The sequence below is a fragment of the Manihot esculenta genome, chromosome 10 (assembly GCF_001659605.2).
Source record: "Manihot esculenta cultivar AM560-2 chromosome 10, M.esculenta_v8, whole genome shotgun sequence".
NCBI classification, from domain to species: Eukaryota; Viridiplantae; Streptophyta; class Magnoliopsida; order Malpighiales; family Euphorbiaceae; genus Manihot; species Manihot esculenta.
This window is the reverse complement of record NC_035170.2, coordinates 6,975,076-6,995,995: the sequence shown is the minus strand read 5'-3', so window position 1 is coordinate 6,995,995 and position 20,920 is coordinate 6,975,076. Positions and strand designations below refer to the sequence as shown.

At 31.3% G+C, this 20,920-nt stretch overlaps 1 protein-coding gene across 4 annotated transcripts; it reads right to left on the bottom strand.

The window, feature by feature from the left end:
• Nucleotides 1-517: 517 nt before the first annotated feature.
• Nucleotides 518-13,429, bottom strand: LOC110625075 (transcriptional activator DEMETER). Of its 4 annotated transcripts, none has more exons than XM_021770589.2 (20): nucleotides 13,244-13,428; nucleotides 12,109-12,789; nucleotides 9,772-11,562; nucleotides 9,301-9,663; nucleotides 9,006-9,096; nucleotides 7,473-8,910; nucleotides 7,258-7,337; nucleotides 7,024-7,108; nucleotides 6,855-6,946; nucleotides 6,712-6,780; nucleotides 6,542-6,578; nucleotides 6,351-6,433; nucleotides 4,981-5,418; nucleotides 4,537-4,573; nucleotides 4,403-4,460; nucleotides 4,010-4,149; nucleotides 3,841-3,906; nucleotides 2,857-2,971; nucleotides 2,723-2,761; nucleotides 518-961 (listed from the first exon to the last, which is right to left on the bottom strand). In XM_021770589.2, the coding sequence occupies exons 2-20, from the start codon at nucleotides 12,659-12,661 to the stop codon at nucleotides 849-851; spliced, it is 5,688 nt and encodes a 1,895-aa protein (XP_021626281.1). In that variant the 5' UTR covers nucleotides 12,662-12,789; nucleotides 13,244-13,428; the 3' UTR covers nucleotides 518-848. The 4 variants fall into 4 exon arrangements, 3 of the variants coding, with proteins under 3 accessions (XP_021626281.1, XP_021626282.1, XP_043817265.1); XM_021770590.2 differs by lacking the exon at nucleotides 13,244-13,428 and adding an exon at nucleotides 13,052-13,192; XR_002489511.2 differs by lacking the exons at nucleotides 518-961; nucleotides 2,723-2,761; nucleotides 2,857-2,971; ... (2 more) ...; nucleotides 4,403-4,460; nucleotides 4,537-4,573 and having other exon boundaries at nucleotides 5,178-5,418; nucleotides 6,351-6,432; nucleotides 6,540-6,578; nucleotides 13,244-13,429.
• Between the last annotated feature and the right edge of the window lie 7,491 nt (nucleotides 13,430-20,920).

Sequence of the window (20,920 nt, the reverse complement as noted above, 5' to 3'; positions counted from 1 at the left end):
TATTATATAATTCTACTTAAATTTGATTCTGTAGATTTTTTTACTATAAATAACTTTTATTTTACACTGCAAACAAATATTATTTATAATGGGAATTTGATGATTCTTTTTACTTTAATGCAAAAATGAATTTCTCTGTTTAGTTACTTATCAATGATTGCTTTTTAATCTGAAGTTTATCGCTTTATACTTAGTTAAATTATTAAAAATTTATTGTGTCATTTTCTGGTTTGACCTATCACCTAATTATCTATAATAAATTTGAACTTGAGTTCCGCATCGGTTGTATTCCTATTTTTCATGTGTGAAAAGAATATTGCCTTTCTATTTTGGCTCTGCCATTAAAATAGTAAATATCTTTAATAATTGTCTAATAACTCCCAACTCTTTTAGAAAAATGATTATCAAATACATAACAATAGTTACACAATCAATCTCTTTCTGTTTCTGTGTGTGTGTTTGTGTTTATTTGAAAGGAATTTTCCCCCCCTTTTGGGTGGGAAAATAAAATTGCTCCTTTTGAGCATGAATTTAATTATAAATGCATTTATCTGACTACATCCCAATTGCCAATTTGCCATGGTACCTCACAATGTTAAAAATTTCTTTATGATGGGCTAAGATTGGGCAAGTGCATTTCTTGTTAGACAAAGAATAATTGATGTACAACAGTAAGCAATGATATCTCTTTCACTTATCTGTGATCACCGATCTTTTGCTGGTTAGGACTTTTCCTATTGATAATCTGTGCATCACGGCATGCTTGTTATTGTCTTTCATTCTTCGTCTTCACTGGCTGGCTTGCTGGATACAATCTGGCCATAAAAGAGATGATCACCGCCTGCTTGTTATTGTGTTCTTTTATTTGTCTTCGCTAGCTTGCTTGCTGGAAAGTGCAATCGAGCACTAAGAGGTCTGGGTGCTCTCGTTCTTTGGTCAAACCCTCGCACACAAACAAATCCTGCAAATAAAATTTCACCTTAGTGATATGTGAACCATGGCTGAAATCTGCAAATTATATCACTAGTGAGTCTAACCATATAAGACAACTGACTAAACAAGGCACCACCAATGTTTTTGGAATGTTAGGTCGAATGCTTATGTAGCAAGTAGCAACACCAAATGACTAAACGCTTCAAAAGCAGCCTCTCCAAAATCTTAATTTATTTAAGAGTAATGCTCCCATCATTTTGGCTCAAAAATAGCTTGCACCTTGTTGAACCCTTTACAATTTGAGTTGTCATTGAAGTCATTCATTGTCCTTGAGATCAAGTTAAAGCAACTTCCTTTCCCATTGGTTGGATCTGTAATTGATAGCATGTCCCTTTGAGTGATTAACAATGATGTTCCTAATTTATTTCTTAACGTTTTTGCGGATCTCTCAACCATTCTATTTTGACTGCGCTAGATTAAAGTACCATGAGTTTACATTTGTTGTTTTACATCTCATGAGTTGGCGCTTAAATAATTTAGTTAAGGAATTTTTTGATAAATCTCTTCATATTAATATCAGCTTACTTGAAACAAAGAATTATTAGAACTATAATTGGATTGAAAACTCTTTTCTTTTTTGGGTTAAATTGAATTTTGTATTAACCAATTGGTTAATTTAATATGAACTAGAACTTTGAAGTTGTAATTGTAGTTTAAAGGTAGTTGCTTCTGCCAATTTGTTCCCTTTTTCAAGAAACATTATTGTTCTTTTCAACCTAAACAATTACTTTTGCTCATAAGATAAAGCTATATCTTGCTTGAAGGATTAACGACCCTAACCATCTTTGATTATTTTTACTGATATTTTTCCTTTTCAATTGGTGCTTGTTCCACCTGTCCCAAATGTTTTTCTTTTGTATTTTGACGTTTTATGTTATTGCATATTCATCTTAACATTTGTATCAAGTTCTCATTCTTCAAATTCTTCTATTTCATTATGTCTGATGTACTTCTCTACTTCTATGATAAATATTTTCTTCAATATCATCTGCTTTGGAGACAAATGCTGAGATACCAAAATCTCTTGGGCATTGGCTAATACTAGTTCCATAAGTGAATTTATTATAGTCCTACACGGTATAAAATCTTTGAACTTTAAATTGCTGTTCAACTATAGTTCTAACTTATCACTTGCCTCCACCCTAATTTTATCTGTTAACAGTAACATCATTTGCAAGTAACATGCACCAACATTTTGAAAAATTATTACAAATTATGATTTGTGCTTGTACATCATGTCATGTAATATGATTTATGCTTGCATATAGTGTTATGTTATAAAGTAGCATACCTCATAACTTGTAACATGCTATGTGCCATTTCATTTCATACAGGTACGAGGTCCAGATATCTTCTAATGAGAAGCTCATTTATTTGCAGAATTATGATGAAGTAATTACAACACATTATGTAATTAGCATAATTATATAATCTCATACTGGTATGCTGATTGTGCCTTTGATAATTTTGGTTAGAAATTGAATGTGTCAAAAACACATTCAATACTTCTAAGAAGGTTAATTGGATTTTTTTACTATTTTTTTATTTCAAGTAATTAAGTGAGCTTATATATCTCATCCTAAACACAATAATCTAAATGCTGGGTAAATAGGGTAGAAAATGGTGGAATTATTTCTTCTTACATCCATGTGAAACAAGGTCCCCATGGAACTCTTGTTTACTCTATTCAAATAAGATAGCATACAAAGTTAAATGTAGCAGTGCATACCTTTCCAAAAGCAGTATTGAATTCCTCCAGTTGAAAGTCCTAGAAGAAATAATTGTTGTATGAGTTAGATTTACCTTAATGTAATTGGAACATTGATCCTCTGTCGATGATCATAAACAGAGTGTTTTTCATACCTTTAAATATTGTTGATACAGAGGTTCCAAAGTACACTGTTCGTCTTGGCAAATTCCATATCCATGCTCTTGGAACATTGATCGGGTTGAGGCTAGTCTCATGATCTGCAAATACCTGCGAGGCAAATTTGCTCAACAACTGACACTAGTACATGAAATGAATGATTTCAAATTCCGGTGGAGATAAGATAATGGAATCAATTAGGAGTACGGTTTTAAATTGCTGTTCAGTATGCATTCGCGATCACAGTCCCGGTCATGGGTCTAGCGCTATTACAAATTTAATGAAATGAGTAGATATTGGCAGATACAAGTCAAAATAAGCGTAAATACATCAACTAGAGAAATTATAATATATATATACACACACACACTACAGTGTAATGAGCATAAGCAACTGAGATAAATCAAATAATGAAAAGAAACTGCAAAAAACCAAAAATAAGACTCACTTTTTGCAAGAACTAGCTCTAGAAAATAGAGATATGTATGATGGTCTAAGCTTAAAAGGTGAGATTTGTAGAAAGGAGGAGAAACTGGAGTGAAATTTTGAGGAAGTGTGATAGAAATACTAGGTAGGGATTGCTGGAAAATGTAGAGAATCAATAGAAATGATTTTGTGCGACTTGCAGAAGTTGTGTTACTTTGGATAATGGCTGTTATCATTACTAATTGGTAAAACAACATTCCCGTGGAGTAATGGTGGGAACAGACGTTACATAAACAACTCAGAAGATGCCTAAAATATGTTGGAAAACCTATAAATAATGAATTTAATGGCCGTTATTTGAAACCATGATTAGGATGCTCTCCTCGTAAAGGAGTGCTCTCTGTTTTTTCCATTTGCTTTTACAGCAAAAATGAAAATGCAGGTTTTATACCTTCTCTGAAAAATAATCAATTTGGTGTTCTACCTGGAACTCAAGCCTTGTAGGCTGACATTCTAAAATCAGAGTTTTTAGCACATACTTCAATGCTATTTACCTCATTCACTTGAAAATAGGTGCCGTTGAGTGGAAAGCTTCCTCGCATTGCTGTTCTACAAGGTATCTGTGTGTGAAGCCATGTGAATCCAGTAAGTGACATGAGAAGTCATTTTTTGTTCTCAACTTGTCTTCCATGGTTCTATGTCCTAGTGGATGAATTTGCTTACCAGAAGTGTTCCTCTGACTGTTTGTGAATTAGCTTCTCTGATACTGTTGCATGAAAAGCATGTCTTTTCGTTGCATAATTTGTCTGGTTCCTGGGATTGACAATGTTGTTCTGGTGGCTGAATCGAATTTGCAGTTTCACCTAGTAAGAGGTTATTGTTTAGCCATGCTAGATAATGGGGGAGGGGCATATTTAATGCAACGTAGGAGCATGTACTAAAACTGTCTCAACATTATATACACTGAATAGTTCATATGTTTCAATATCATATTAAGAAACTCTAAAAATAACATGGTATATCATAACAATATTATCTATGTACACCATGGTAGCCTATACTTTAATTGGTCCATTGAGACCATTCGTTAGTTGTATTTGAGTGGGTCGTACTCACCTGGAATCCATATTGCAAGAAGGTATGGACTGGGATCATCGGGTTCTCTTTTATCCATCTGCAATTTTATTAATGTACCATTAAACAAAAATAATTGAAGGAGACCGACAGTGCCAAATAAAGGAGAAACTAACCTCTTTCAGGAGAGGATGTGAATCTGGAAGTTCATATCTGTATCACAGTAGGAGATGGGTGTCAAATTGAGTATCAAGAATTTTCCCCCTTGTTTTTTAAATATATCTTGATGTGCATATTCCTTGTCTTAGTATTAAATTCTTTATTTTTAATTTTGTTTTTCCATTTCTTTATATCTTGGACTTTGAGTCTTCTCTAAGTTTTGGTAACTGCCTTTCATTTTTCAAAGTACACTATTTCAGAATATCACTATGGCAAGATGTTTATGATGACAATTAGCACGTAAAATTAATCATTTGATTTTGATGAGTTTTTCTAATCAATCTAACTTGATTATATCAGCTGTAATGCAGTGGTGTGTTTGCTAAAACAATAGCAATGAGAATATTTTTACTTTCACTTGATGTTCATTTGCAATTATCTTATGGAAGATATTCACTTACACTTGGTGCTCTGTCCGTAGCCGACTGACATTCTTTAGTTTGGGTGTGGGAATGGAGGCAGCTTCTTGATTCAAAGCAACTAAAGCCTTGGACATGTCACCTTCTTGAAGTTCCATGTTTGCTTGCATGTAATTCTGTAGATTCATCGTCAACTCTTCCATGTTGAGTTTTATAGTCGGTATTTCATCAGTATCTTCATTGTTTATGTCCTCTATATCACTTTCTGTTACTTCATTGTGTTCTTGTTCAGGTGTTGCTGGCTCTTCAATGATAGGCACACAAGTAACAATATCTGATCCTCCTTTTCTAACTGAGTTCTCCTCAGATGGAGGTAATGGCATAGGATCAATAACTACGCCAGGGCTTCTCTCTGTTCTTAAAGGAACAGTTGAAGTCACCATAATCTTCTCTTCTGGCCCAGGTAGTGCAAGCCTTGCACTGCAGCAAACAAAGGTCACATTCAGCTCCATCCTCTGAAGTATTATGCTTTATAGATATTGGAAAATGAACTCCTATGATCATTCAGTAATCAAAGATTGTCATTACAATCCTTCCCCCACCCCCATCTGCCTCATAATTATGATAGTTGATAGATTGGAAAACTTTATGTCCATATTATTTCTTTTGGAACTTTTGGGAGGTAAGGAAAACAATTTTATTAATGTCAGAACCATCTTATGCCTTGTATAGAACAGCATGAGAGACTTGCCTGGCAAGTAATGATATAACCTTGTCCAGCGTTGGTACTTGGAATGAAAACTCTGTTCCCAAACCTCATGTCTGATTTTAGGATTTCCTTTCTTTAAGTGAAGAAGAGTTGTGCAGCACAATTGTACTTGTCTTATGAACCATACTTTGGTCATTTTTTCGGACCTGTTATCTAACACTTTCAAAATATCTATGGATATACACTTTGGACAGTAATGGAACAATTCTACTAAAATTATGTTTTGTCTCCTGGCAATGATCAGATGACCATTATTACCCTAATTTTATTAGGTGTCTGGGATTTTAAAACATTTCTTGGAGCTGAATGCTTTTCTGTTCAAGTCTAACTCACTTAAAAGCTAGGAAAAGCTAGCTCAAGACCCTTGTAACCCTTATAAGACTACATTACCTCTATCTCAATTCTATCCCAAACCGATGTGGAATTCAACACAGCCCCTCAGACCCAGGACTATACTGGAGTGTGATATATTTACAAAAGCTCTAATATTGTATCATGTTAAATTTGGACTGGTCCTAACTCGTCCCAAACTCTCCTGGGACCCTTATAAGGGCATATTACCCTATCCCAAAACCTATATGGGATTCAACAATGTTCTTTTTAGCATATTGATAACAACATAAGCATAGATTGATTGATGAACCTTGCAAAGGCGCTAGCAAAATGCCTGCACTCTGCTCTCATTGGACATGCATTGCAATTTGGTTTATTCTTCGTACAAAAAACCTGATTACATGTTGAAGCACGTTGCATTATAATTATTTTCCAAAATGATCATACCAAAAATAAAGTTGCAGCAAATATTGAAGTAAAAGTCGAACTTTTTAGATATACCTTTCCAAATGTTATCAGCTGGTAATGTAATTCATACCTGTAATCCATTGTATAGAACAATATGAGACAAATCTATATCTGAATCAAAAATTAGTTTTTCTACAGTAATTTTGTACAGGAATACTGTTCCCAATGAAGAAAATGGCTTAAAGAAAGAGTTAAATAGTTACAATGTTCTCTGATCAAGTTTGCACAATCTTGGCCAGAGGTATTTCTGAATTGACTCGAGTACTGGGTACCTGCAGAAAATGTGGTTAAAATTTCTTTATCAATGAAACTATAAAGGGCGAATTGGTTGGAAATGAATCATTACAGTTCAAGGAGGTGCAATTGCAGTGACTCTGGCAGTGGTTGAAGAGGGACCCAGCCCAATCGAACTGCTATGCGTCCAACATTTGTGTCAACCTTCACAAAGATATAAATGAATTACATTGATTGTAAGATCCTACAGCCTCTCTGTAGTTCAAACATATTTAACTTACAGGGAAAGCAAGATGATGAAGTGTTAAAAGGCGCACACATTCCACACTTTTCAAACCCAATCCCCTTATACTTAGCAGATAATCCCTGCAGAGTAAAGATATTATAGAAACTAGAATGTGAAATTCAAAATCATTATTTTCTGTTCACTTTGACTACATGAAGCTATATGTAATCTGATTAAATAAATGTAGTTTCAACGTTTTAAAAGGAATCCTAATAAGTTAGATGATTACTTTGCTTTGTCAGGAGGGACATCTCTTAACCATTCGAGATCAATGCTTCCATGTTCTCTGACCAGTCGGTTCAGAAATTCCTGCAATACTTTACAGCTGTTAAAATCTGTAAATAGTTTGACATGTTAAGCAATATCGTTTGCTTATACTGCCATCTGAAGCTGAATATGGTGGTGGTCATTTTTGGGGTTTTCAATCGAATTTAATCAGCTTACCTGGATTCGTTCTGCTAGCAAGTTGTTCATCCCTCTTTCTTTAATAGTATTAGAAATCTCATCAACACTAACACATCTCATCGCTTCATAGTCCATGGAGTCCATTGTATCTTGGCTTCTGTCTTTTTCTCTAGCATTCGCCAGAACCTGCTTCCTTAAACTATCCCAGTCAATTGCATCCTTTTTCTCATCTCCAGCTTTCACTTTTCTTGCTTTCAAATAACTTGTTTTTAAGTTTTTTTTATTAGTAAAATGCACTTGCTCCTCCAAATTTGATTCAATGATTCCATTTTCAGTGCATGTTTGCTTATCATCCACCAAAACAATTCTTTCTTCAACATCAAAAACTTTTCCTGCGAGACTGGGAAGGTTTGAGAGGTGTTGCTCATAACTACTCTGCCCGTTAACCTGTGCATCAGCAAGATTGGCAGTCTCACCTGTTGATTTTCTTTCCAACTGGAAGGTCTTGTTTATCTTATGTGGTTGACTGCCAAGGTAAGGTTCAGTGTTGCTTTGTTGATCTGTCATTTGCTTGCTTAGGAAAGGATGTGGGTCAACTGTCCGGGTTTCTTGATAGCTCCATGGCCCATATTGTTGTGCTGTGGATAAAGCTATACTCTCTGCCCCCTGTACAACCCTTGCACTTGTGCAGCTTGCATATTTTTCCTTGTTGAATCTGGAGGCACTTGAAGGCCAAGAAGATATGCTTTCTTCTCTGTTAAAATCAACACTGTCTATGTCAAGGATCTCAGATAGTACAGTTGTGCACAGTTGACACTTACTAGAAGAAACATCTGGTACTTGCATCTTCGGAGTACTGTAATTGATTTGCTGATAAAACGTAAAAGGGCCTTTTATGCTACCATCTAATCTCTCCAGTCTTGGCCATTGCTGCTGCCTGTTTTCCATATCTTCAGGTTGCTTTTGTTCATGCCTGGATTGTATATCAAACAGTGATCTTCCACTGACACTACCATAGAACTCCTCAAACAAGGTGGTGCTCTCAACTTGTGGAAGATTTGTTAAATGTGTATCAAGATGCTTGCTGTGTATGCACCCATTTGCAAGATCTTCTGCTTCTGAGTTGGAGCCTGAGTAGGATCTGACTCCATTGCTTTGGATAAGTGAGGAATCAAAAGAATCTTGAGATGACAAAACTTCTTCTTGAGGGCTGTGACTGTGAACCTCTACAATGCTTGTCCTGCCAGTCCATGAGGTCTCAGTTTCTCTCTGATATTCTGTTGATTCACAGTTTGCCATAGAGTTCTGATTGTAGAAGGAATGATGTAAAAACTTTTCATTCCATTTGACTGTGTCATTTGGGTTTAGCACACAGGCGTCTGGTTCCTCAACCAATATTATCTTCCCATCTCTCTTTGAGGTCCTGTTTCTTGCTGGCTTAAAAGGAAATCTTGCTGCTAGAGACATGAAGGCAGAGCTGCATGATGGGCAAGTAGTAGAAGAGATTGTTTAGCTCAAGAGCAGTTCTCCTGCTAATGTAACTTGAAAATTCAGACAAATCCTGGAGTTCACCTGGATAGATGGTCTGAAACATTTTGAGTAAGGAAGACTCCTATCACTGAATCAACAACTGATCCCTTCCATTTTGAGAAGCGCCTATCTCCTGCAAACATGGAGGTGATTTTTTAACTTTATTCTAACTGTGAACTGTTGACTAATATTTAAAAAAATCGTTTCACCTAGATTTATCTGTAAAAACTTCAATGAAATTGTCAAAGGCTATGGTTTGAATACTGGAGTCTCATAATTTCTAGTCAAAGTGTTAAATACTAGAGCATCTTATATTATTGGATATTTATACTCATACCTTGTACAAGATGCATTCTTGCAATGAAAGAATCAGCTCGTCCACGAAAAATTCTCCTTTCTTCCTCCCACCACTGCTTTTTGTTCTCATCTGTTCCATCAACATCTTCACTTCCTTCCTTCCACATTAACAGTTTCCACACTCGCTCTGTCTCTGGGTCAAGGTCTACTTTAGGCCTTGGCTTACGCTTCTTGATAAAATCAAACCCTCCATATGGAATGAGGGTGCCATCTCCTTTGTATGGCACAAGTGCATTTTGCTCATTGCCTGTCTTTTCATTGCCTACTGCATTGAGATTGAGACATTCCATTCGATATGTAATTTCTTCAATTGTAGTGGAAAATCTCTGCTTTGATGGCCGCCCTTCATCAAATAACAGGAATATTGCTTTTCAATATGGTTACAAGTATATTTTGCAATCAGAGGTTGCAAGATGTTACAAGTATATTTCATAATGTGCCATATCTATACCTCTTCTTTTTGCAGGTGATTGCTGATCTTTCAGGATGTCCGCATGTTCTTGTAGCATTTTACCTTCTCTGAATGAAGCATATTTGGACTGATTGTTGCCCATTGCCTGCTTCATTGACACATCAATGTTGGAAGTTTTGGCTTGTAGTTGGCCTTCAGGTTGACAGCCTGTTTTAGGAGTTGGTGGGAGCAGGTTATACTTCTCAACCGTGGTTAGGGAGGCAAGAGTTTCAACATGTGTGGCTTTGGCCTCTGCAATCCTTTCCATGTACAAATTAGGCCCAGAAAAGATTTGTTGCATCGACAAATCTTGTCCAGAAGCCACAAGATTTGTGTAATAGTCAACAGGGTATCTGGTGGACCCATTATTTTCTTTCCTTTTGATATTCTTGCTGTTCAAGTATGAGTTCCATATTTCCCTATTCCTTTGTGCTGTAGATGCAATTGAATAGTTGACAGCTGCAATAGAATGTAGCACACCATTTGTATTTGTTAGGATTCCATTTTCAATCTTCATTTTCTTATGGGTCTCTGAACAAACTGCACTGAATATGCAGCTATTTGAGTCATAATCTGGTGGACTTGCAGAACAGTGGCTTGTCTGTTCAACATTACCAAATCCTCTCTTGTTTCCCCTACCATGAATTAAATGATGTGGAATCTCTCCAACTGATTGAGTATCCTGAGGCATCAATTGTCTGGTCCTCTCAGGGTCTGCATGCAGATGTTGCTGCATTCTGGTATCTGTTTCTCGAGCATTGGCATTTAAATTATCCATTTGCGCGTCTTTTTTTGAAGCTGGTAGTCCTGCAGCTTCTCTTCTGTCTGAAACTGAAATGGCTCCAGCTTCTGTTCTGTGCGAAATTGAGGTGTTGCTACACAGCAATCGACTTGGGGAAGAGGTGAGGTTACTTATTGCTGCTGATTCCTGGTTTTCTAGGAGTAGCTCATTGTGTTGTCTCAACTGCAAATCTGATATTGTTCTGTGCATCATGTTGGTTTTATCGACTGATTCTGCAGCTTGAAAACCTGTACTTGAGTTGAAAGCCTCTTTTTTCCTCATTATCTCCTGTTGAGAAACTGAATTGCTCTCTCTTTCATCTCTGATATTTTCCAAGTTGTCAAAATTCAATGCTCTTCTACATGAAGGTCCTGCCATTCCAGCAGAGGGATTCATTCTTTCACTAATATGATCTACATTGTTCTTCCTTCCATTCAGTGTCTCCTTTGAATCAGTAGTCTCACCAATTGAATCTGGACATTGAGCTGGTGATTCCTGTTGGCCCTTTTTGCGCACATACTTTCTCTTTTCAGTTGTTTTCATGTTAAGATCAGCTATTTTTGTGGTTGAAGCCTTGGGAGTCCTATTCTGTTTTCCTTCCCTGACTACTTTAGGTCTGTGCTTTTTTCTTTTTTGTGTTTTCTGCTGGGGTGTTTGGTTCAGGTCAATGACTTGGTCAATTTGCTTGCCAAAATCTTTTGGTTCCTCAGATGGTGTAGAAATGACAGCAAATGATGAGTCCAGAATGTTGTATAAGAGCTCATCAGAAGTGTGCTGTTTCGGAGTATAGTCCACGGATGTGACTAAATCATGGCATTTGTCTATCCCTTCATTTGAGCCTTTTTCCTGTTCATAATATTTTGCAGAGAGCTGGTTCTTCAACCTCTTTGTCAGTGGTGGCGTTTTTGGTGCAAATTGAAATGAATCGGTTGCAATTGATGCAGCATTGACTCCTTTACTTGTTTGTGAATTGATGTCAAAGTTAGGATCACAAGGCATAGAAAATCCATCTGTAGAAAACAATATTACTTGAGAAAATGTAATAAAGATTTACTGAGATTAACTCCAAAAACATATGTTGTTTTTCTTGATTTACATTGTCAGAACATATAGTTTTATTTATTTATTGGGGTAAGCTATAGGGAAAAAATATGTTTTAATATAGTACCACTCTCTTCTCTCTTGATGGACTCAAACATAATCCACATGGAAAACAGTAAAATTGTCAAATATGCATTTCTATGAGAAAAGGTAAACCTATTTTTCATGAATTGAATGGGATCAACATGCATTTCTATGAGAAAAGGTAAACTTATTTTTCATGAATTGAATGGGATCAATAGCTGTGAAGGTAAATTAAAAATCAACACCATAAGCGATCAAATTCAGATTAATGTTCTTTGGTCCCGTCAATGGACAATGAACAGAGCCCATGTGTTGAGCAATTTAATCTGCATGGTATGTCTTTGGTGATTGATATTATATTCATAAACTATCATTAAAAAGATAGAGGGAAAAAAAAAAAACAGATGGAAAGAGCAGATAGAATCACTTACATTGTGATGCATGGAGTAAGCTATTGTAGCCACTTGACAGGTTTGAACTTGAGCAGTGAGGCTGGTTGGGGAATAGCATTTCTCTTGAACTGGATTCTCTCAAGTGGGTAACCTGGAAATGGAAATCTGGAATCAAAGGCCTTCCCATGCTCATACTTCTACTTAAACTTGTATCTGGACAGGCAAAAGGAGCTGCATAATCCTTTGTTAAAAGATCAACAAATGAACTACAATTCCAACTCCCAATCTCTTGACTCAGTGACTGTGTGTAGGACCCTGCAATGTGATTTATCATTCTCTTCCTCTCTGCCAAACTCCCATTTCTACCCATTTGCTCAATCGTCGACACCTCCTGTACATACCCATTGGGAAATCCTGCCACTTCTTGCCAATTCGCTGTGCCCAATTGATGATACCCATGCCTGTCAATTGGCATGGAATTAGATCTTGTTTGAATAGGCTTTTTCGGAGTTGCTGGTACCCAAGAACCCATAAACTCGAATTCTCTCCCTTGGGTTGAAAATCCCTCTCCCAGATTGATCCTTGGATCCATACTATACAAACTTCTACCAATTCTTTCACTTCTCTGTTTCAAATCCAATCGTTTTCTTCCTCTGGCTCAAATTCCCCCCATTGCTTGAACATGTCCTTCAAAAAACCCCACACTCATTTCTTACTCACCTACAAGTCCAAATACCAAAATCACACAGATATGGTTAAACAAAATCTTGTTTAAAAAAATAAGGAAAAAAATAGAAATAAAATATAAAGAAGAACTCTCCGGTAGGAGAAAACAAAGAAAGCATCTATTATTATAAATGCAGGGATATTATTTCCCAGATATTTCTCAACAACTAAATAGGACAGCTAGCTATTACTCAAAAAACAAGGAAAACATGAACAACCATAGAAAGAATCTAGTGTTTTTACAAAACAGGTTTACCTAAATCTGCATATATTGACTGAATTCTAATCTGTTTTAAATTCTTAAGATCATAAAAACCCACACCAAAATCTCCCAAAAAATCTTTCCCTTTTATATGCTAGTATTTTGATTTTTGGGTCAATACCCGTTAACCCACACCTAAAATTCACATATATGGTAAAATTATATGTCATGTTCAGCTTAGCTCACCGATCTGGCACTGAGTCAGCTTATCGTCCTTAAACGAGTCAATGCCGGAAAGACCCAGTCAGTCTACGTTAAACAAGGGACGTAGCACAGAGAGAGGAAGAGAGAGAGAGAAACAGAAAGAGAGAGGAAGACAAAGAATTAATTCATATCAATACATGCAATTCTTTTGGGCACTCCCTTTTGTTTTTATTAATTGGGCGCTTTACCCCTCTCTTATCACTACTTTGATTTCACTCATCCTTTCTTTAAAAATTCAGTTATTTCGGTTACCTTTCCGTTTACTTTATATATTTTAATTAAAATTTTCTCAACTTTAAATATTATTTTAATTTTTATTATTTAACATTAATTTACTATCAAAAGAATCTATAAATTTTAATTTATTTGAGAACAGTCTCTCTTTAAAAATATCAGATTTTCGAATATAAAAGTAAAAGAAAGTTTTATTCTATCCATCTCTTTTCAAATGAAATTACTATTTTATCCCTCTCCTCGTTCATTTTTCATTTTTCTCGTATTTTAAATTTATAGTTAAAGTTAATTATTTGTTAATAAAAATATTTATTAATTTGTTATTGCTAATTTAAATTATTAATTTATTCATAAAAAATAAATTTATTTTCCCTTTAATTTTAAAACATTTGCGGTTAAACAATTTAATTTAGCCGATTACTTAACTTGCTATCTTTAATTTTAAAAATAAATTTTTAAAATATAATTTGAATTGAATAAATAAATACAAATCATGAGAAATATAATATATATTTCTTAATTTGAATGTGTTTTATTTCTTTCAATATATTTATAAATAATCTATTAGTTTTTAATTAATAATTTTTTTTCAAAATTAAAAATATAAGTGATAGAACGTATCAATATAAGCGCTATAAAATATTCACTGTTAATATCTCTTATCGGATATAATTCATATTAAATATTTATATAAATTAATATGAGATGTAATAACATATGAAAATTATAATATTATTTTAATTAAAAATTAAACTCTACCAAAATATATTCCCACGTTTTTTTATAAGGTAAATAAGGTATAGGAAACTCCTTTTTCGAAAGTTAGGACTGCCGAACTTGAAGGGTATCCTCTCACTAAATTTGACTTAAACATCGAAGAGTTTTGATTGAAAGTATTTTCGATGGACTTTTGATGTCATTTTCTCTGTTTTATAGATGTTCATTCATGAATCGTATATTATGGGACCCATATGATAAAATAAAAGGAAAATGATGAGTCTCATATTATATAACATGTGATGTCAAACAAATATAATGAATATTTATATAATAAATCAATATATTATAAATTATATTAAAATATCTCTATTATTTATTATATTAATATAAAAGGTAATTTACATGCAAATCCTTCAATTTTAGCTAAACCTATATATTAATCTCTAATTAAAGTTTGGATAATAAATGAGTCTTTAAGTTAAAATTCTGTATAATAAATTGGTTCTTCTGTTACGATAGATTAAAATTTGCCATTAATTTGTAATAAATGTCAAAAATACCGACCATGAGAAATCAAATTTATTATTGTTTGTCCATGTAAGAAGAGAGAAATATCTTATCTTTTATTTGGATAAAATCAATTTTTACTAAGCTTTTTAACTCTTGAATTTTTCCCAAATAAAAATTAATAGCAAATAGACACTATTCTCAATAAAATGACTAATTTATTATATAAAATTAAATTAAAAAACATACGTATTACTCAAATTTTAATTTCGAACTGATACGTGGATTTAATCAAAATTTAGGGATTTATATATAAATTATCTAATATCAAAGGACATCCATCCTCTTTGAATCTTTTTAATGTCTCTAAATATTCTCTCTTATGGTTAAGGTAAGATAAATTATTCAAATGCTAGAATTGCTTTCCTTTCACAAATAAAACTTTCCTCTTGTTAAAAAATATACTTATTCCTATTGTGCTTACTATGGAAGCAATATTTATCCATGTTTGTAGATCCAACATTTTGAACATTGTAGGAAGCAAAAAAACTAAGAATTCCAAATCTCAAGGATGATGAACAGAGATGTGAATCGGTCTGATATATTTGGGTATGTGATTCACTAAGATAAATTTTGTATAGTTATAAACAAATTTAAATTTGAAAAATAATATTAGTAGTCGATTCGAATTTTATATAGAAAATAGCTATTATCTGAATTCATTTATAAAAATAATTAATTTAATATAAAAATATATTTTACAATAAAATTTATAAATTTTTTATATGTTTTTATTTAAAAAATAAAATTTAAATATTTATTTAAAAATATTAAATTTTTAAATAAAAATTATTAATAAACATTATTACTATTGTATCTAAATTATTAATTAAGAGAGTTTGGATTTTATTAAGGTAATAATAATCGGATTTAAAATAAATTTGAATAGTTTAGATTAATTTTTAATGAATTTTAAAAATAAATTCAGATATTACTAATATAAATCAAATTCGAATTTATATTCATTTTCATCCCGAACGATTCATTCTCAAAATTAGAATCAACACTGTAGAAAGTTTTGAGCAGGAAAGAAGGGAGAAGAAGGTAACATGAATTTGATTGCTAAAACCCTAAACAATAATGCACTATCACCAGAAGAAGTAGGGTGAGCATTCGGTCGGTTTGGTTTAAAATCGAACCGAACCGAATAAATCGAAAATCAAAATTTTAGTGTTTATAAAAACCGAACCAAACCGATTTTGGTTAGAAACCGAATCGAATCGAACCGGTCTGATTCGGTTCGATTCGGTTCGGTTTGATCGGTTTCGATTTTTAATAATTTTTTATTTTTTACACTTTATTTTTAATATTTTAAAATTTAATTAAAATATTTTAATCTTAATATGATTTAATTTCTCTATATTATTGAAAAAATATATTATTATCATTAATCGGTTCGATTCGGTTTTTTCAGTTTTTTTCTGATTAAAACCGAAGCGAATCGAAATAACCGAAATTTTTGAAATTAAAAATTGAACTGAACCGAAATGTATAAAAAACCGAACTAAATTTTTAAATCGATTCGGTTCGATCGATTTTTTCGGTTTAAACCGAATACTGCTCATCCACCCTAAGTAGAAGGAGATGGGAGGAAGGTTTTATTTGTGAATGGAGGATAATTTTGGTATTAAAATAATTTATCTCACCAATGACCGTAAGAAAAGACATTAACTAATGGCAAAAAATTTTAAAGAGGATTAATTTCCTTTTAAATTAAGGAAAATAAATTATAAGGATAATTTGATATAATTTATTAAATATAAGATATTTTGATTAATTAAAGTAAATTGTAGCGACAATCATAATTCTCTCTAAATTAATTAATGAATTAAAAAATTTTAACTTATTGACTCAAAAATGGGGTTTGGAGATTGGATTAAATGTTATTATATATTATATTTATGATTAATTTCTAGATAATATTAAAAATGTGTTTGTGTTGAGGGTTATAATAACAATAAAGAAAAACATATTAATAAAGAAAATTTAAAAATTTCTAATTTTCATATTTATATATTAAATTTAAAATTTTAGAGAATAAAATTACTTTTTTCATGCCTTAATTTTAATAATTAATCTCAATTAATTTTAATTAAAAAATTTTTAACTCACATGTCATTGCATATTTAATTATTCTTTAAAAAGTTTATTGATTAAAAATTCAAACGTTAACATTAATTTATATTTATATTTAAAATTTTAAATTTTAAATAATAAAATTAATTTTTTTTTTCAATTTGTCAAAGTTACAATGAGAGAATTAAGTTGAATTTAAAAAATTAATAGTAAATTATAATATAATCTCTAAAATTTTCTTTGATTCATAAAGTAGTCCTTAAAATGCATATTTTATTCAACAATGTCAATTTTTTGTTAATTTGATTATTTATTATTTATTTTTATACAAATATTTTATATAAATAAAAATTTAAATGTTAAAAAAAATTATAGAGTAAAATATATATTATTTTATTTTATTTAATATTATTGATATGAAATACAATTTTAGTGAATAGGCTAATAAATTATCCATCACAAATTTACTTATTGTATATGTGAACAAAATAAAACATTGAATATCTCTTAAAATAAATAATACTTCATTTTATTTATTTTATTTAATATTATTGATATGCATTATAATTTTTCATATATTAAAAATATGTTAATAATTTATTTTTTCATAATTTTTTTTTGAAATAGTATTTTTTTCATAAATTAAAAATATATATAATTTATAATATTGAGTTAAATATTTAATGAAATATGTAATAGTTTATATAATGAGAATATATTTGCAATAAATATTCATTTAATATTATTAGATATAGTTAGTAAAACTAGTCGTAATAAACTAAAAGTCAAAATATTATCGATTTAAAATTGTCGGAACCCGTAATAAGTTTATTATACATCTTGTACATCTGATATAATCTCAAACATGATCATAAAAATATATAAAAATATTTTTATCTCATGAATCAAAACTTGACATGTGAATAAAATATAACTGAAAATATAAAACTCATACTGTAACCATCGTCAAATATCCTAATATAATCATCATTACATACCTCAATTTGGTCCAAACAAAACTTAAAATTTAAAATTTTTACATAATAAAATCATAAACAAAGGATTACAAAACACAATTCTAAATCATAAAGGATTACATGACCACTACTATAACTATTACATTAGAATTATACCATAAAATACTCTTCACCTCTTGAGCTAACTTTGATCCTGCAAATCTGGGATTAAGAAAAAAATAATTAGTTACAAGAGCCTAATAAGTAAAAACATAATCATAAAATAGTTTAATAAAATATATGATCATATGAATGCGTCATAACACAAACAACTCACATTAATATGGACTTATCACTCGTAACCTTCTATAATTCCAATAGTGTCTAGTCCGGTACATATGCTCCTTAGAACTTCATGTTAAACATGACATAACATGCTCATAGTGCCAAAGGCATAAAATGGAATCCTGGTATTTCCCTTACATAATGCTAGAAGCATAGAATGGGTAATCCTGGTCTTTTTATATCTGTCATAACATATCATAACTCGATGTCTAGTGGGTCATTCAACATCCATCCACAATAACAATTACTTATGCAATGCATCATATTCATAAATTCTAATGCAAAACATCATATACACATGACATTCGTGATGCATGAGCATGTTTAAAACGTTTGATTTCTTTAAAAATAATAGTTTAGTTTAATTCTACTCATCTCTAACTGACACGAGCCTAGCTCTAAAGCATTTGTCTTACTAGCCTCACGATCTCTCAATTTTGATCATACACAGATAGACTCAAATGAGAAACCAAATATAACTTTTAATGTACTTGAAGCTATATTAAGAAACTCCTAAAAACATATAAGAAAATATGTGAAAAATGGGATGAAAACAGCTAGACAGGGAACTTTCGACAGCAGGTTTAGCCTAAAGTCCCCTTACAGATCCGAAGGTCAAACTTTCGGAGGCAGGTTAGGCGGCCAAAGGCAGTCGAACCTAGATTCTTCTGTAATGCAGAATCGAATCCGACTTCAACGATCAAATCTGGATTCTTCTATAATGCAGAATTCGATTCTGCATCAGCCAATAGCTACCAAAATAGAATTAAACCCACATGCAACAACTCAAAAACATACATATATAACTCAACACACCAAAAACTATTTAAAACTAACCTAAACTTAAATATGCATTCAACAAAAACATCAAATCAAGAAAACTCATCCCACCCAAGCTTTTTCTTTAAACTCAAATCTCAACCCTTGCATGCAGTGAAAACACTTAAAAAATTTTATAAACTTCTCAAAACCGAAAGGAAAATAAGAGTCCAACTTACCTCTTCGAAAAAGGCACAATACAAGAAGAGTTGTGGAGGAGAAAGAGATGAGCTCCAAAGGATCCGATGGCCAAAAACTTCGAAAATTCAACTTGATTCTTCAAAATAAAAGTAAAACTCATGAATTTCTAAAGGATTTATAAAAAACTCAAAGCTAAAATCATCAAGAGGTATTAGGCTCACCTCTACTTAAAAGAGAGAAAAAAACTCCTCTCAAAATCGGGTTGGAAGCTTTTTATAGCTTGATTTTCCAGTTTGTGCTTGGCAACTAAACTTAAAATGTTCGGCAACTGAAATTGAAAGGTTGGGCAATTCAGCAATTGAATGTTGATGATTTGAAAAGATTTCTTTTCTTTTTTTTTTTTAAATATATTTTAAAATGCTCAAAATTTATTTTATAAAAATTCATTTTATCCATCTAAGTGTTTTGGTTCTGAAATTTTGAATTTTAATAGAGATTTTGTTGAAAAATTAAAATTTTGATATCAAAGTTATGGGTATTACACTAGCAATCCCATATCTAAAGATTATAAGAAAACTTTTATGTTTATAAGCTTTTAATAATCAGCAGAAAAGTTTGAAGAAAAAATTTAAAATTAAATTAAATTAACTTTTAATAAATTAATATTTGAAATTCAAAAGATGACACTTGGGCACTGGAGACATTTATTATTACAAACGGTTATGTTCAAAATTAGATTATGACATTCATAAAAGAATTTGCCATTTTAAATATTTGTGGGGCATAATTTTTTAAAGGACAGTGATCCTATAAGAAATATAAAATAAATTTATTTTCAACATAAAATTTAAATTTAGTAATATATAAAACTTTAAATATTATATTATAACTTGTCATACCTTTTCAGATTCAGTTTAATTTTTCCTTTCAATAGTAACAAATTAAAAAATATTCAGTTTTATTATTTAAAATTTAAAATTTTAGAAATAAATAAGTTAACTTAAACTTATAAATTTTTTTATTTAATAAATTTTTAAAAAAACAATTTTATATCGTATAATACATGAACTAAAAATTTTATCAAAATTAATTGAGGTTTATGGCTAATTAAGATGGAGGTAAATATAAAAGAATTGATATATTATTCAAAATTTAAAATTTAAAATATAAATATAAGTCACCATAAGCCTTTAAATTTTCTTTTCCCAATAAATTTAAAAAAAAAATTGAAAAATTAGTGTTTTTCATAAACTTCTAAAAAATATGATACATCCCTTCCCCATGAATATAGATTTTTTTATTTCTTTTCAATTATACACTATCTTTTTTCATCAATAATTTTATATACTGTTTTTCAAAAAATAATAATGTATTTGCTTATTAATATATTTTTATTCGATATATATTAAGATATATTTTATTAATTTTAAATATGAGTGAATGATATTAAAAAGTAAATAAAATTAATTGTTTAAATCAATTTATTTATTTATTATTAAAGGAAAAAAAAAACCTACTTTATCCATTAATATTTTGTTAAATAGTCAAATTAATAATCCCTTTTAAGTATTTGAGGGTTTAAATAAATCCTTTAAGTGTAAAAAATAAAATAAATAAATTTGAAATATGTAAAATATTAATTTAATATTTTAAATAAAAAATTATAAAATTCCTAACCCTTACAAAGAGAAGGAATTTAATATGAAGTAAAACGATTCTTTCAATTTGCCTAATAAAGGAATTTAATCCCAATCCGACGCATCACAATTCCTTCAATCATCTACTTGAAATTATGAATAAC